We start from the raw sequence: 15,695 nt of genomic DNA on the forward strand, positions 1-15,695 counted from the left end.
AAAAAGGACAACAATGTCTTCCAGGAAAAAATTCAAGCAATACTGTATGCTTTATCAAATATTATTGACTAGTATTAATCTCTTTGGCCATTTTCTCAGACATGTACAGCATGTTCTCCAGAATGAGGTAAACGTCTGACTTGACTTTAAGTAGACACACCAAGCAGGATCACTAATTACTACAAATACCCTCAGAACCATGCAAGTGGAACTGATGGAAAGTGAGATTGATCAAATAAAAGCTAATTATCTCTTACGTAATTGTTCAAGCAATTTCGTCAAAAAACTGTTTAATTGAGCACTTCATCAATCGAGTGACATTGAAATCAATCGTCTAAAAATGCAAATAGCCCTTTTTTAAGGAAGGCTACACTCTTAGAAAAAATAGTTCCAAAAGGGTTCTTCGGCTGTCCCTATAGGAGAACTCTTTTTGGTTCCAGGTAGAACCCTTCTTGGTTCCATGTAGAACCCTCTATAGAAAGGGTTCTACATGGAACCGAAAAGGGTTCAACCTGCAATTAAAAATGGTTCTTCAAAGGGTTATCCTATGGGGACAGCCGAAGAAACCTTTAAGTTTCTAGATAGTGTAACAGTTTAACTTTAGTCCGTCCCCTCGCCCCGACCCGGGCGCGAACCAGGGACCCTCTGCACACATCAACAACAGTCACCCACGAAGCATCGTTACCCATCGCTCCACAAAAGCCGTGGCCCTTGCAGAGCAAGGAGAACCACTACTTCAAGGTCTCAGAGCAAGTGACGTCACCAATTGAAAGGCTATTAGCGCGCACCACCGCTAACTAGATAGCCATTTCACATCCGTTACACTCACCCCCCTTTCGACCTCCTCCCTTTCCGCAGCAACCAGTGATCCGGGTCAACAGCATCAATGTAACAGTTTAACTTTAGTCCGTCCCCTCGCCCCGACCCGGGCGCGAACCAGGGACCCTCTGCACACATCAACAACGGTCACCCACGAAGCATCGTTACCCATCGCTCCACAAAAGCCGTGGCCCTTGCAGAGCAAGGGGAACCACTACTTCAAGGTCTCAGAGCAAGTGACGTCACCGATTGAAAGGCTATTAGCGCGCACCACCGCTAACTAGATAGCCATTTCACATCCGTTACAATAGCACTTTTATTTCTAAGAGTGTATCAGGTTGCTGGATCGAATCCCCGAGCTGACAAGGTAAAAAGCTGTCATTCTGCCCCTGAGCAAAGCAGTTAACCCACTGTTCCCCGGGCGCTGAAGACGTGGATGTCGATAAAGGCAGCCCCACACACCTCTCTGATTCAGAGGGGTTGGGTTAAATGCGGAGGACACATTTCAATTGAAGGCATTCAGTTGTACAACTGACTAGGTATCCACCTTTTCCTTTCCTTTCCCTTTCCATCAAGTCAAGCTATCCCTGATACTAAATCAAACACAGCTATTTTAGCATGTAAAGGATGTAAAGAATCTATAGAAACCATCTGTTGTTGATGAAACGGTGTGAAAATCTAATGTTTCAACGTTCACACAGGATGTGTATAGCATGTCTGCTGATTTAAATACAGATCGTTGTTGAACTGACCATGCAAGGACCACTGGGATATTCCTACTAAGACCAAAGTCCAGCCTGAGGATGTATTGGACTGTTGGACTAGATGTACCAAGCTTCTATCACATACCTTTACCCTGGTCATACATCTACAAACATGACTGATTACTTCTCTCAGTGTCTAGGTGATTGGCCAGTTGCTAGGTTGATGTTCTATATGGAGACATATTTGTGCTGGATTTAAGATTGAAGCATTTGACCTTGAGAACTATGGGCACCTGGGGGGTAGACAGGTCATAACCTAACAAGTGTTCATGTTGACCTGTGCCCTGACCCCTGACTTTTAGGGATTAGCCTCTACCATGCAGAGTGCCGAGTGAGCCACCCTGCCACGTGACTCACCTTTAACACTAATTGAACTGCCATGGTTTACAAACACATGTTAACATAATAAAACTAACTAGGTTATCTAACAAGAATAATACATACATAGCACTGTGTATCAAATACATGCTGTGTCAAAAGGAGTTTAAATCAATGGTCTATAAACAGTCTCCTCTGACCTTCCCAGAGAACATGATAAAAAAATATTCCATTAAGGTTCAGCTAACCTCTGGTGGACTTGCAACGGCTCTTGGATATATCCCACTGATAGAGGGTGGGCTAGAGAGCCAACTAGAGTCAGAGGGGGAGAAACATGTCTAAAGCAGGGAGACAACTAGAATCAGAGGGAGAGAAACATGTCTAAAGCAGGGAGACAACTAGAGTCAGAGGGAGAGAAACATGTCTAAAGCAGGGAGACAACTAGAGTCAGAGGGGGAGAAACATGTCTAAAGCAGGGAGACAACTAGAGTCAGAGGGAGAGAAACATGTCTAAAGCAGGGAGACAAATAGAATCAGAGGGAGAGAAACATGTCTAAAGCAGGGAGCCACCTAGAGTCAGAGGGAGAGAAACATGTCTAAAGCAGGGAGCCACCTAGAGTCAGAGGGAGAGAAACATGTCTAAAGCAGGGAGACAACTAGAGTCAGAGGGAGAGAAACATGTCTAAAGCAGGGAGCCAACTAGAATCAGAGGGAGAGAAACATGTCTAAAGCAGGGAGACAACTAGAGTCAGAGGGAGAGAAACATGTCTAAAGCAGGGAGCCACCTAGAGTCAGAGGGAGAGAAACATGTCTAAAGCAGGGAGACAACTAGAGTCAGAGGGAGAGAACATGTCTAAAGCAGGGAGACAACTAGAGTCAGAGGGAGAGAAACATGTCTAAAGCAGGGAGCCAACTAGAATCAGAGGGAGAGAAACATGTCTAAAGCAGGGAGACAACTAGAGTCAGAGGGGGAGAAACATGTCTAAAGCAGGGAGCCACCTAGAGTCAGAGGGAGAGAAACATGTCTAAAGCAGGGAGCCAACTAGAATCAGAGGGAGAGAAACATGTCTAAAGCAGGGAGACAACTAGAGTCAGAGGGTGAGAAACATGTCTAAAGCAGGGAGCCAACTAGAGTCAGAGGGAGAGAAACATGTCTAAAGCAGGGAGACAACTAGAGTCAGAGGGAGAGAAACATGTCTAAAGCAGGGAGACAACTAGAATCAGAGGGAGAGAAACATGGCTAAAGCAGGGAAACAACTAGAGTCAGAGAGAGAGAAACATGTCTAAAGCAGGGAGACAACTAGAGTCAGAGGGAGAGAAACATGTCTAAAGCAGGGAGACAACTAGAATCAGAGGGAGAGAAACATGTCTAAAGCAGGGAGACAACTAGAGTCAGAGGGAGAGAAACATGTCTAAAGCAGGGAGACAACTAGAATCAGAGGGAGAGAAACATGTCTAAAGCAGGGAGACAACTAGAGTCAGAGAGAGAGAAACATGTCTAAAGCAGGGAGACAACTAGAGTCAGAGGGAGAGAAACATGTCTAAAGCAGGGAGACAACTAGAGTCAGAGGGAGAGAAACATGTCTAAAGCAGGGAGACAACTAGAGTCAGAGGGGGAGAAACATGTCTAAAGCAGGGAGCCAACTAGAGTCAGAGGGAGAGAAACATGTCTAAAGCAGGGAGACAACTAGAGTCAGAGGGGGAGAAACATGTCTAAAGCAGGGAGCCAACTAGAGTCAGAGGGAGAGAAACATGGCTAAAGCAGGGAGCCAACTAGAGTCAGAGGGAGAGAAACATGTCTAAAGCAGGGAGCCAACTAGAGTCAGAGAGAGAGAAACATGTCTAAAGCAGGTAGACAACTAGAGTCAGAGGGAGAGAAACATGTCTAAAGCAGGGAGCCAACTAGAGTCAGAGGGGGAGAAACATGTCTAAAGCAGGGAGCCAACTAGAGTCAGAGGGGGAGAAACATGTCTAAAGCAGGGAGCCAACTAGAGTCAGAGGGAGAGAAACATGTCTAAAGCAGGGAGCCAACTAGAGTCAGAGGGAGAGAAACATGTCTAAAGCAGGGAAACAACTAGAGTCAGAGAGAGAGAAACATGTCTAAAGCATGGAGACAACTAGAGTCAGAGGGAGAGAAACATGTCTAAAGCAGGGAGACAACTAGAATCAGAGGGAGAGAAACATGTCTAAAGCAGGGAGACAACTAGAGTCAGAGGGAGAGAAACATGTCTAAAGCAGGGAGACAACTAGAATCAGAGGGAGAGAAACATGTCTAAAGCAGGGAGACAACTAGAGTCAGAGAGAGAGAAACATGTCTAAAGCAGGGAGACAACTAGAGTCAGAGGGAGAGAAACATGTCTAAAGCAGGGAGACAACTAGAGTCAGAGGGAGAGAAACATGTCTAAAGCAGGGAGACAACTAGAGTCAGAGGGGGAGAAACATGTCTAAAGCAGGGAGCCAACTAGAGTCAGAGGGAGAGAAACATGTCTAAAGCAGGGAGACAACTAGAGTCAGAGGGGGAGAAACATGTCTAAAGCAGGGAGCCAACTAGAGTCAGAGGGAGAGAAACATGGCTAAAGCAGGGAGCCAACTAGAGTCAGAGGGAGAGAAACATGTCTAAAGCAGGGAGCCAACTAGAGTCAGAGAGAGAGAAACATGTCTAAAGCAGGTAGACAACTAGAGTCAGAGGGAGAGAAACATGTCTAAAGCAGGGAGCCAACTAGAGTCAGAGGGGGAGAAACATGTCTAAAGCAGGGAGCCAACTAGAGTCAGAGGGGGAGAAACATGTCTAAAGCAGGGAGCCAACTAGAGTCAGAGGGAGAGAAACATGTCTAAAGCAGGGAGCCAACTAGAGTCAGAGGGAGAGAAACATGTCTAAAGCAGGGAGACAACTAGAGTCAGAGGGAGAGAAACATGTCTAAAGCAGGGAGCCAACTAGAGTCAGAGGGGGAGAAACATGTCTAAAGCAGGGAGACAACTAGAGTTAGAGGGAGAGAAACATGTCTAAAGCAGGGAGCCAACTAGAGTCAGAGGGGGAGAAACATGTCTAAAGCAGGGAGACAACTAGAGTCAGAGGGAGAGAAACATGTCTAAAGCAGGGAGACAACTAGAGTCAGAGAGAGAGAAACATGTCTAAAGCAGGGAGACAACTAGAGTCAGAGGGGGGAGACATGTCTAAAGCAGGGAGACAACTAGAGTCAGAGGGGGAGAAACATGTCTAAAGCAGGGAGACAACTAGAGTCAGAGAGAGAGAAACATGTCTAAAGCAGGGAGACAACTAGAATCAGAGGGAGAGAAACATGTCTAAAGCAGGGAGACAACTAGAGTCAGAGGGAGAGAAACATGTCTAAAGCAGGGAGACAACTAGAGTCAGAGAGAGAGAAACATGTCTAAAGCAGGGAGACAACTAGAGTCAGAGGGAGAGAAACATGTCTAAAGCAGGGAGCCACCTAGAGTCAGAGGGGGAGAAACATGTCTAAAGCAGGGAGACAACTAGAGTCAGAGGGGGAGAAACATGTCTAAAGCAGGGAGACAACTAGAGTCAGAGGGAGAGAAACATGTCTAAAGCAGGGAGCCACCTAGAGTCAGAGGGGGAGAAACATGTCTAAAGCAGGGAGACAACTAGAGTCAGAGGGTGAGAAACATGTCTAAAGCAGGGAGACAACTAGAGTCAGAGGGAGAGAAACATGTCTAAAGCAGGGAGCCAACTAGAGTCAGAGGGAGAGAAACATGTCTAAAGCAGCAGTCTCCTGAGGAAGCTAGGCTTTTGGCCATCCTTTTACCTCACCCCTTTTTAGAGCCCCATGTGTTCATAATTACTGACCCAGGTCTGCCCAGGTCCTTCAGCCTCTGCTCTTACTCAATCACTCTTTCCCATCCAGTGGTCTACAGGCTCCCCTCGTCCACATTATATTACATTCAAAAGTCACGCCCAACTTAACTCCATGTAACTGTGTGATTGATAACCTACCACAGATGTAGGAATAGATTTTTGAGAGGATTCACACGCACATGCAAAAATTATATCAAACGTTTTACCATTGCAACATTTGATAGGCTACAGTCACATTCAAAGCGAAAGTGAGTTCACAGATGGCGATCCCTCATCGTGATTAGTAATTTGCAACAATCTCAATGAACGTAATCATTATCTTTCTTTTGCAGTATCTCAAACTGTCGTAATTGCCAGCTGAGATAAACTTTTGTGAATTGATTATACTCCTGGTTCAGAGTTTCTTAACATCATCCTAAAACCTGCTTTGAGCTGGGAGTTTTTTTTGTCTTAACACTGATTTTAACAGGATTCCTTGGGCCTTTTCTGAGACACTTCATGGATACAGGCCCAGACGTGTGCCTGGTGTCTGTTATCTTTGGCCTTTATAATTAGGGTACAGGGTCTGACACAAAGCCACTAATAAGCATTTTTCTATGGCTGGCCATGCTTTCCACCTGGCTACCCCTACCCCGGTCAACAGCCCTGCGATCCCCACAGCAACTCGCCTAAACCTCCCCCACTTCTCCTTCACCCAAATCCAGATAGCTGACGTTCTGAAAGAGCTGAAAAATCTGGACCCCTACAAATCAGCCGGGCTAGACAATCTGGACCCTCTCTTTCTAAAATTATCTGCCGAAATTGTTGCAAACCCTATTACTAGCCTGTTCAACCTCTCTTTCGTATCGTCTGAGATTCCCATAGATTGGAAAGCTGCCGCAGTCATCCCCCTTTTCAAAGGGGGAGACACTCTAGACCCAAACTGCTACAGACCTATATCTATTCTACCCTGCCTTTCTAAGGTCTTTGAAAGCCAAGTTAACAAACAGATTACCGACCACTTCGAATCTCACCGTACCTTCTCCGCTATACAATCTGGTTTCAGAGCTGGTCATGGGTGCACCTCAGCCACGCTCAAGGTCCTAAACGATATCATAACCGCCATCGATAAGAGACATTACTGTGCAGCCGTATTCATCGACTTGGCTAAGGCTTTCGACTCGGTCAATCACAACATTCTTACTAGCAGACTCAACAGCCTTGGTTTCTCAAATGATTGCCTCGCCTGGTTCACCAACTACTTCTCCGATAGAGTTCAGTGTGTCAAATCGGAGGGCCTGTTGTCCGGACCTCTGGCAGTCTCTATGGGGGTGCCACAGGGTTCAGTTCTCGGGCCGACTCTCTTCTCTGTATATATCAATGATGTCGCTCTTGCTGCGGGTGATTCTTTGATCCACCTCTACGCAGACGACACCATTCTGTATAGATCTGGCCCTTCTTTGGACACTGTGTTAACTAACCTCCAGATGAGCTTCAATGCCATACAACTCTTCTTCCGTGGCCTCCAACTGCTCTTACATGCAAGTAAAACTAAAGTATTTGGTTGGGAGGAGTATTTGGTTGGGAGGAGTATTTGGCTGAGAGGAGTATTTGGTTGGAGCGGAGTATTTGGTTGAGAGGAGTATTTGGTTGAGAGGAGTATTTGGTTGGAGAGGAGTATTTGGTTGGGGAGGCGTATTTGGTTGGGGAGGAGTATTTGGTTGGAGAGGAGTATTTGGTTGGAGAGGAGTATTTGGTTGGGGAGGAGTATTTGGTTGGGGAGTAGTATTTGGTTGGGAGGAGTATTTGGTTGGGAGGAGTATCTGGCTGAGAGGACTATTTGGTTGGAGAGGAGTATTTGGTTGGAGAGGAGTATTTGGTTGGGGAGGAGTATTTGTTTGGGGAGGAGTATTTGGTTGTGGAGGAGTATTTGGTTGGGGAGGAGTATTTGGTTGGGAGGAGTATTTGGTTGGGAGGTGTATTTGGTTGGGAGGAGTATTTGGTTGGGAGGAGTATTTGGTTGAGAGGAGTATTTAGTTGGAGAGGAGTATTTGTTTGGGGAGGGGTATTTGGTTGGGGAGGAGTATTTGGTTGGGGAGGAGTATTTGGTTGGGGGGAGTATTTGGTTGGGGAAGAGTATTTGGTTGGGGAAGAGTATTTGGTTGAGAGGAGTATTTGGTTGGGGCAGTATTTGGTTGGGGGGAGTATTTGGTTGAGAGGAGTATTTGGTTGGGAGGAGTATTTGGTTGGGGGGAGTATTTGGTTGAGAGGAGTATTTGGTTGGGGGAGTATTTGGATGGGGGAGTATTTGGATGGGGGAGAATTTGGTTGGGGAGAGAATTTGGTTGGGGGAGAATTTGGTTGGGGGGGGAGTATTTGGTTGGGGGAGTATTTGGTTGGATATTTGATTTAAAATACTTGATTTGAGTGAAAGTTGAGTGAATGGCAATTCTGGTACTTTGATAAAGAGGACAACAATACAATAGTGTTTCAAGACGTGATTTCAAGATTTGATGTTTGATTCAAAATAAATCTGTTTTCTTATTGTCTTATGTATCACTAAAAATACATTTTATCCAAGGTATTGGAAAAAGAAGTCTGAGCGGGTTATGGTGTATGTTTCAGATCCCCTGTGAGTGTTCACAATGTCTAGACTTGGAACACATGACCTATTGATCTCCCAGCAGCGGACTTGTTCAATTAAGACCGATAAAGGTTGTGTGAGACTTCCAACGGAGGTGTTCTGAGTTCTAACCTTTTGATAATCTAATAGCTATTTAATGGATAATCTGAGCTGCTAATAGAATAAAATGGCTCTCAATTTAGGTAGAAAAATATAAATAATTTGTTGAGTAACAGATTAGTTTGTTATATTAATTAGAGAATGTCATCAATAATATTACGCAAAGTCAATGTATTGAAATATCTGAACATTTTGCAGTGTCCTCAAAATATTAGGATATTTCTTTACAGTGACTGTGCATAATAGTATTGATGGCATTCTCTAATTAATATAACAAACTGATCTGTACTCAAACTGTATAAACTTACATGACTGATTGACCTTGATTGATATAAACTGAGACAACCCATCAGCACCATCAACACAGAAGGTATATATTTACCCAGCCTCTTGGTAGCCCAGCTTGGTTTCTGAGAATTGTAGTCTGTCATTAGGTGTTGATAGCTATGTTGAGCCCCTGTGATAGCATTGTAACTGACACCTGCTGTGTGTCCGCCCCTGGATGTTGCCATGACACTAATGACTATACTCCAGGGACCTTTGCACTGCAGCACCACAGATTGCAGGGCAGCCGTGATCAATGAAACCAATAATAAAGGCCTAATAGGAGAGGAAATGAGGGCCTAGCACATCCTCAGTCAGCTGAGGAGAGGACAGCAACACATCACACAGCAACACATCAACGTGGCCTGGTGTGAGAACCAGAGCAATGCAGCAGCAAAGGAAAAGTAAGCTGTGTGTGTGTGTGTGTGTGTGTGTGTGTGTGTGTGTGTGTGTGTGTGTGTGTGTGTGTGTGTGTGTGTGTGTGTGTGTGTGTGTGTGTGTGTGTGTGTGTGTGTGTGTGTGTGTGTGTGTGTGTGTGTGTCTTGAATGTTACAGGTTAACCACATGCCCTCAAATCTCTAAAATCTCTTGAGAAAATGTCTCCTCTGTCCCTGTCCATCTCTAGGGGATACAGGAGGATCAAATCTCCATATCTAAAAACTAAGAACACCTGCAGCTCCTTGAGACTCTCAGAGATCACTGCTCATTACATAAGGAGGCAAACTTACGTCGGAAAGAAAGAGAAAGAATAGAGAGGGAAAACATGAGGGGAAGAGATAGAGAGAGAAATTAAGAGAGAGAAAGAGAGAAAGTAAGAGAGGGAGAAAAATAAAAAGATAAGAAAAGGACAGAAAGAGGTAGAAAATGAGAGAGAGAACGAGGGGAAAGGGAGAGAGAAAGAGAGAATGTAAGAGAGAAAGAGGGAGAAAAAGAGAAGAAAAAAAAGAGAAAGAGGGAGAAAAGGAGAGGGAGAAAATGAGGGAAAGAAGGAGAGAGAGAAATATGTTGACTCAGTCACTGTGATCTCTCCCAGAGCATGCAGTGGTCTGATGGTCTTGTTCCTGTTCCTGGTGCTCTGTGGGAGCAGGGGGTTTATGTCCCCCACACAAGACCAGACTGAAATATACAATGAGATTAGAAGTGTTGTCAGAGAAAAATCACTGTCTATTCTAGAGATTCCACTGCCTGGGTCTCTGTGTTGTTCATTCAGCCTGTCTAGAATCAACTACAGTTATACTGGGATATAGTGGCTCTCAGGGGAGTATGGACCTAAAGCTCTTTGATAGAGCCGTTGTCAATACACCAATGCGTATTCAAGGTCTGTGAAGATGGTAAAATACACAAAGAACAACATTTTCTGGTAAATAAATGCAGGAAGATATGCTGTAAAAGGAACCAACTTGACTCCATTGACTTCCTATAATTACCAAGAATTGAAGGTCTATGAATAATTTTTACAGTACGGTAGAAGCAGTGGTTAAGTGGAGGGTAAACACACATAAACGTTGTTCACCTAACTTTTTTTCCCTCCCAAAAGTTTACCCACCTTTTGCACAAAAATGCATTGAAAGTATACGGAGAGTAACTTTATTCACCACAGATGGCGATCAGAGCAGAGTTTACACACCAATTTTCTTACCACTACATCACTGGGTCAAAAGAATGAGAGTGCAATTTTATGCTAAAAGAAAGAAAATATGATGTAACGGAAACTGACTGTATTCAAGTTTAGAGGGATTGATGAGAGAAAAACATTGGAGGAAATCCAGAGATGTTGATTACATAAACACACGAGACATCAATGCAGATCAGCATTCTGGTAGACGGTCTTTCATCTGCTCTTATTGGCCGCCTGTCACGCACTCTTAGGCCGCGTCCCAAATGGCTCACTATTCCTTATATAGTGCACTAGTAAAGTTTAGAATGCAAGCTTAGAATGTTTTGTTTGCCTCCCTGGCGCTCTACTCTGTACTGCACATCAGCTGCAGGATAAGGATGCTGCTGTATGTCCCAGTCATTTCAGACGACTTCCTTCGGGCTGCAGAAGTAATCTTCACACAGAGCTCTGGAAAGGAATTCTTTGAAGTGCAAACGGATGGGGCTTTTCGTGTCAACTTCAAATGCAGCATCTAAGCTTTTTTTATATGCCTTTCTGTAGAGCAATCGGTATATGGGCGGATGGCTTCAGACATTTTGGGGATACTGCACAAACTTTTTAATGACAGTGGCACACTTCACAGTGGAATTGTTTGAGTATGAGTAGGGTTGCAAAATTCCTGAAACATTCAATAAATTCTCTGGTTTTCCCGAAATTCTGGAAAGGCAGGTTCCTGGAATCAGGAGGGAATAAGCAGGAAATCTGTAAGCCTCCAACCAGGAATTCTGGAAAACCGGGGAATTTATTGAAAGCAGGAATTTTGGTATCCTAAAATGAAGTGTCATATACACTGGTACCATGCAAAGATGCAATAATAGTCAATAAAAACACTTTCAATTTAGATTCATTGCTTAGTAAAGGCCTTTGTTGCCTGAACACGTTCTGCTCAGCATGTAAGCAGATTGAGCCACGTCATCAGAATCTACTGAATGGTAAAAGTCACTCTTCAATGAGACAAGGCCCCAGAAGCATAAAGACACACTGTAAGACTGTGACTCTGCAGAAGTCCAAGGCTTATCTATTCCTCAAGCCACTCCAGGACTTTAGACTTCATACTGGTCAGTCTTGGTAAGATGTAGAGTGAGTAAGCAGGGGTTTCATGGCAGGTGATGAGAGTGAGTGTGTGCAGTTTGCTGTCCACTCACTGATGTACACTAACTAAATATTGATTTATGAAGACCTGCCATACTGTACACGCCATTAATAATACATTTAAAAACAGTTATTTCCTGTTTATGAAATGCTTAAGTGTACAATTTCCACTTCAAAAAGTGGTCAGACTAAATAACCAAGCTTCTAAAAGGTTAAGCCTACTTCTAACACATTTAGTCTCTAATGAAAATACTTGATTTGACACAGTTCATATTTGGCACAGTAGGTCAGCTCTATCCCAACGAGAAACATGTTAAAAGGCTGGTTTCTTGAATCTTTTAGATACCGCGACAGAGGAGGGTCAGACTCAAGACACACGTCAGAGGCACAGGTCAAGAACAGGACAGGACCCACTGTACTCACTCATAGAACAGGGACAGGACCCACTGTACTCACTCATAGAACAGGACAGGACCCACTGTAATCACTCATAGAACAGGGACAGGACCCACTGTACTCACTCATAGAACAGGACAGAACCCACTGTACTCACTCATAGAACAGGAACAGGACAGAACCCACTGTACTCACTCATAGAACAGGAACAGAACCCACTGTACTCACTCATAGAACAGGAACAGGACAGAACCCACTGTACTCACTCATAGAACAGGAACAGGACAGGACCCACTGTACTCACTCATAGAACAGGAACAGAACCCACTGTACACACTCATAGAACAGGGACAGAACCCACTGTACTCACTCATAGAACAGGAACAGGACAGAACCCACTGTACTCACTCATAGAACAGGAACAGAACCCACTGTACTCACTCATAGAACAGGAACAGGACAGAACCCACTATACTCACTCATAGAACAGGAACAGAACCCACTGTACTCACTCATAGAACAGGAACAGAACCCACTGTACTCACTCATAGAACAGGAACAGAACCCACTGTACTCACTCATAGAACAGGAACAGAACCCACTATACTCACTCATAGAACAGGAACAGAACCCACTGTACTCACTCATAGAACAGGAACAGGACAGGACCCCCTGTACTCACTCATAGAACAGGAACAGGACAGAACCCACTGTACTCACTCATAGAACAGGAACAGAACCCACTGTACTCACTCATAGAACAGGAACAGGAGAGAACCCACTATACTCACTCATAGAACAGGAACAGGACAGGACCCACTGTACTCACTCATAGAACAGGAACAGGACAGGACCCACTGTACTCACTCATAGAACAGGGACAGGACCCACTGTACTCACTCATAGAACAGGAACAGGACAGGACCCACTGTGCTCACTCATAGAACAGGAACAGAGACAGAACCCACTGTACTCACTCATAGAACAGGAACAGGACAGGACCCACTGTACTCACTCATAGAACAGGAACAGGACAGAACCCACTGTACTCACTCATAGAACAGGAACAGGACAGGACCCACTGTACTCACTCATAGAACAGGGACAGAACCCACTGTACTCACTCATAGAACAGGGACAGAACCCACTGTACTCACTCATAGAACAGGGACAGAACCCACTGTACTCACTCATAGAACAGGAACAGGACAGGACCCACTGTACTCACTCATAGAACAGGGACAGGACCCACTGTAGTCACTCATAGAACAGGACAGAACCCACTGTACTAACTCATAGAACAGGAACAGGACAGAACCCACTGTACTCACTCATAGAACAGGAACAGGACAGGACCCCCTGTACTCACTCATAGAACAGGGACAGGACCCACTGTACTCACTCATAGAACAGGGACAGGACCCATGGTACTCACTCATAGAACAGGGACAGAACCCACTGTAATCACTCATAGAACAGGGACAGAACCCACTGTACTCACTCATAGAACAGAGACAGCACCCACTGTACTCACTCATAGAACAGGGACAGAACCCACTGTACTCATAGAACAGGGACAGAACCCACTGTATTCACTCATAGAACAGGGACAGAACCCCCTGTACTCACTCATAGAACAGGAACAGGACAGAACCCACTGTACTCACTCATTAAACAGGGACAGAACCCACTGTACTCATAGAACAGGGACAGAACCCACTGTATTCACTCATAGAACAGGGACAGAACCCCCTGTACTCACTCATAGAACAGGGACAGGACAGAGCCCACTGTATTCACTCATAGAACAGGGACAGAACCCACTGTACTCACTCATAGAACAGGAACAGGACAGAGCCCACTGTACTCACTCAATGAACAGGAACAGGACAGAACCCACTGTACTCACTCATAGAACAGGAACAGGACAGGACCCACTGTACTCACTCATAGAACAGGAACAGAGACAGAACCCACTGTACTCACTCATAGAACAGGAACAGAGACAGAACCCACTGTACTCACTCATAGAACAGGAACAGGACAGGAAACCACTGTACTCACTCATAGAACAGGAACAGGGACAGGACCCACTGTACTCACTCATAGAACAGGGACAGGACCCACTGTACTCACTCATAGAACAGGGACAGAACCCACTGTACTCACTCATAGAACAGGGACAGAACCCACTGTAATCACTCATAGAACAGGAACAGGACAGGACCCCCTGTACTCACTCATAGAACAGGAACAGGACAGAACCCACTGTACTCACTCATAGAACAGGAACAGGACAGAACCCACTGTACTCACTCATAGAACAGGAACAGGACAGGACCCACTGTACTCACTCATAGAACAGGGACAGGACCCACTGTACTCACTCATAGAACAGGAACAGAGACAGAACCCACTGTACTCACTCATAGAACAGGAACAGGACAGGACCCCCTGTACTCACTCATAGAACAGGAACAGGACAGAGCCCACTGTACTCACTCATAGAACAGGAACAGAGACAGAACCCACTGTACTCACTCATAGAACAGGAACAGGACAGAACCCACTGTACTAACTCATAGAACAGGAACAGGACAGAACCCACTGTACTCACTCATAGAACAGGAACAGGACAGAACCCACTGTACTAACTCATAGAACAGGAACAGGACAGAACCCACTGTACTCACTCATAGAACAGGAACAGGACAGGACCCCCTGTACTCACTCATAGAACAGGGACAGGACCCACTGTACTCACTCATAGAACAGGGACAGGACCCATGGTACTCACTCATAGAACAGGGACAGAACCCACTGTAATCACTCATAGAACAGGGACAGAACCCACTGTACTCACTCATAGAACAGAGACAGAACCCACTGTACTCACTCATAGAACAGGGACAGAACCCACTGTACTCATAGAACAGGGACAGAACCCACTGTATTCACTCATAGAACAGGGACATAATCCACTGTACTCACTCATAGAACAGGGACAGGACAGAACCCACTGTACTCACTCATTAAACAGGGACAGAACCCACTGTACTCACTCATAGAACAGGGACAGAACCCACTATACTCACTCATAGAACAGGGACAGGACAGAACCCACTGGACTCACTCATAGAACAGGAACAGGACAGAACCCACTGTACTCACTCATAGAACAGGACAGAACCCACTGTACTCACTCATAGAACAGGACAGAACCCACTGTACTCACTCATAGAACAGGACAGAACCCACTGTACTCACTCATAGAACAGGACAGAACCCACTGTACTCACTCATAGAACTCTGCAGCCGGTGTCATCTTGTACTTGGCATAAGACGTCCCGTTGCCCAGGAAGGATCCGTTTAGAAGCTTGGGGTCTGTGCAGTTCGGACTGTTCCAGGCGTTGCCACAATGGAGCCAGGGCAGCTCACTGGTCATAGAGGAGAACAGGTAGTACAGGGACCAGGCTATGATGACGTTGTAATAGAAACCCACATACAACGCTATGATGATCACAGTGTAGCCCACACCTGAGGGAGGGAGGGAGGGATATGAATGAGAGAAACAGAGAGAGAAACAGAGAGTGAGAGAGAGAGCAGAGAGAGAGAGAGAGATGGTTACATAGTGTAGGTTACATAGGGTTACAGAGGGTGGAAAGCTGTTACTCCTGTGTAATGCCAATCATAAATGTGTATGTGTCACAGGGAACACAAATATCAAACCAAACTATGCAGCATGTATCCACAAGGCCTTGGACAGCAGAG

The 15,695-nt window shown here is 45.2% G+C and overlaps 1 protein-coding gene across 1 annotated transcript in view; it reads right to left on the bottom strand.

Moving 5' to 3' along the window:
- The window catches only part of LOC120039803 (sodium-dependent noradrenaline transporter-like), a 69,089-nt gene that overhangs the window by 35,962 nt on the left and 17,432 nt on the right, over nt 1-15,695 (bottom strand). The window contains exon 3 of the mRNA XM_038985178.1: nt 15,224-15,461. Within this exon, the coding sequence (XP_038841106.1) occupies nt 15,224-15,461 (238 nt within the window). The remainder of the gene's footprint in view (nt 1-15,223; nt 15,462-15,695) is intronic.

Source organism: Salvelinus namaycush, unplaced genomic scaffold, assembly GCF_016432855.1.
Source record: "Salvelinus namaycush isolate Seneca unplaced genomic scaffold, SaNama_1.0 Scaffold300, whole genome shotgun sequence".
Classification (NCBI taxonomy): Eukaryota; Metazoa; Chordata; class Actinopteri; order Salmoniformes; family Salmonidae; genus Salvelinus; species Salvelinus namaycush.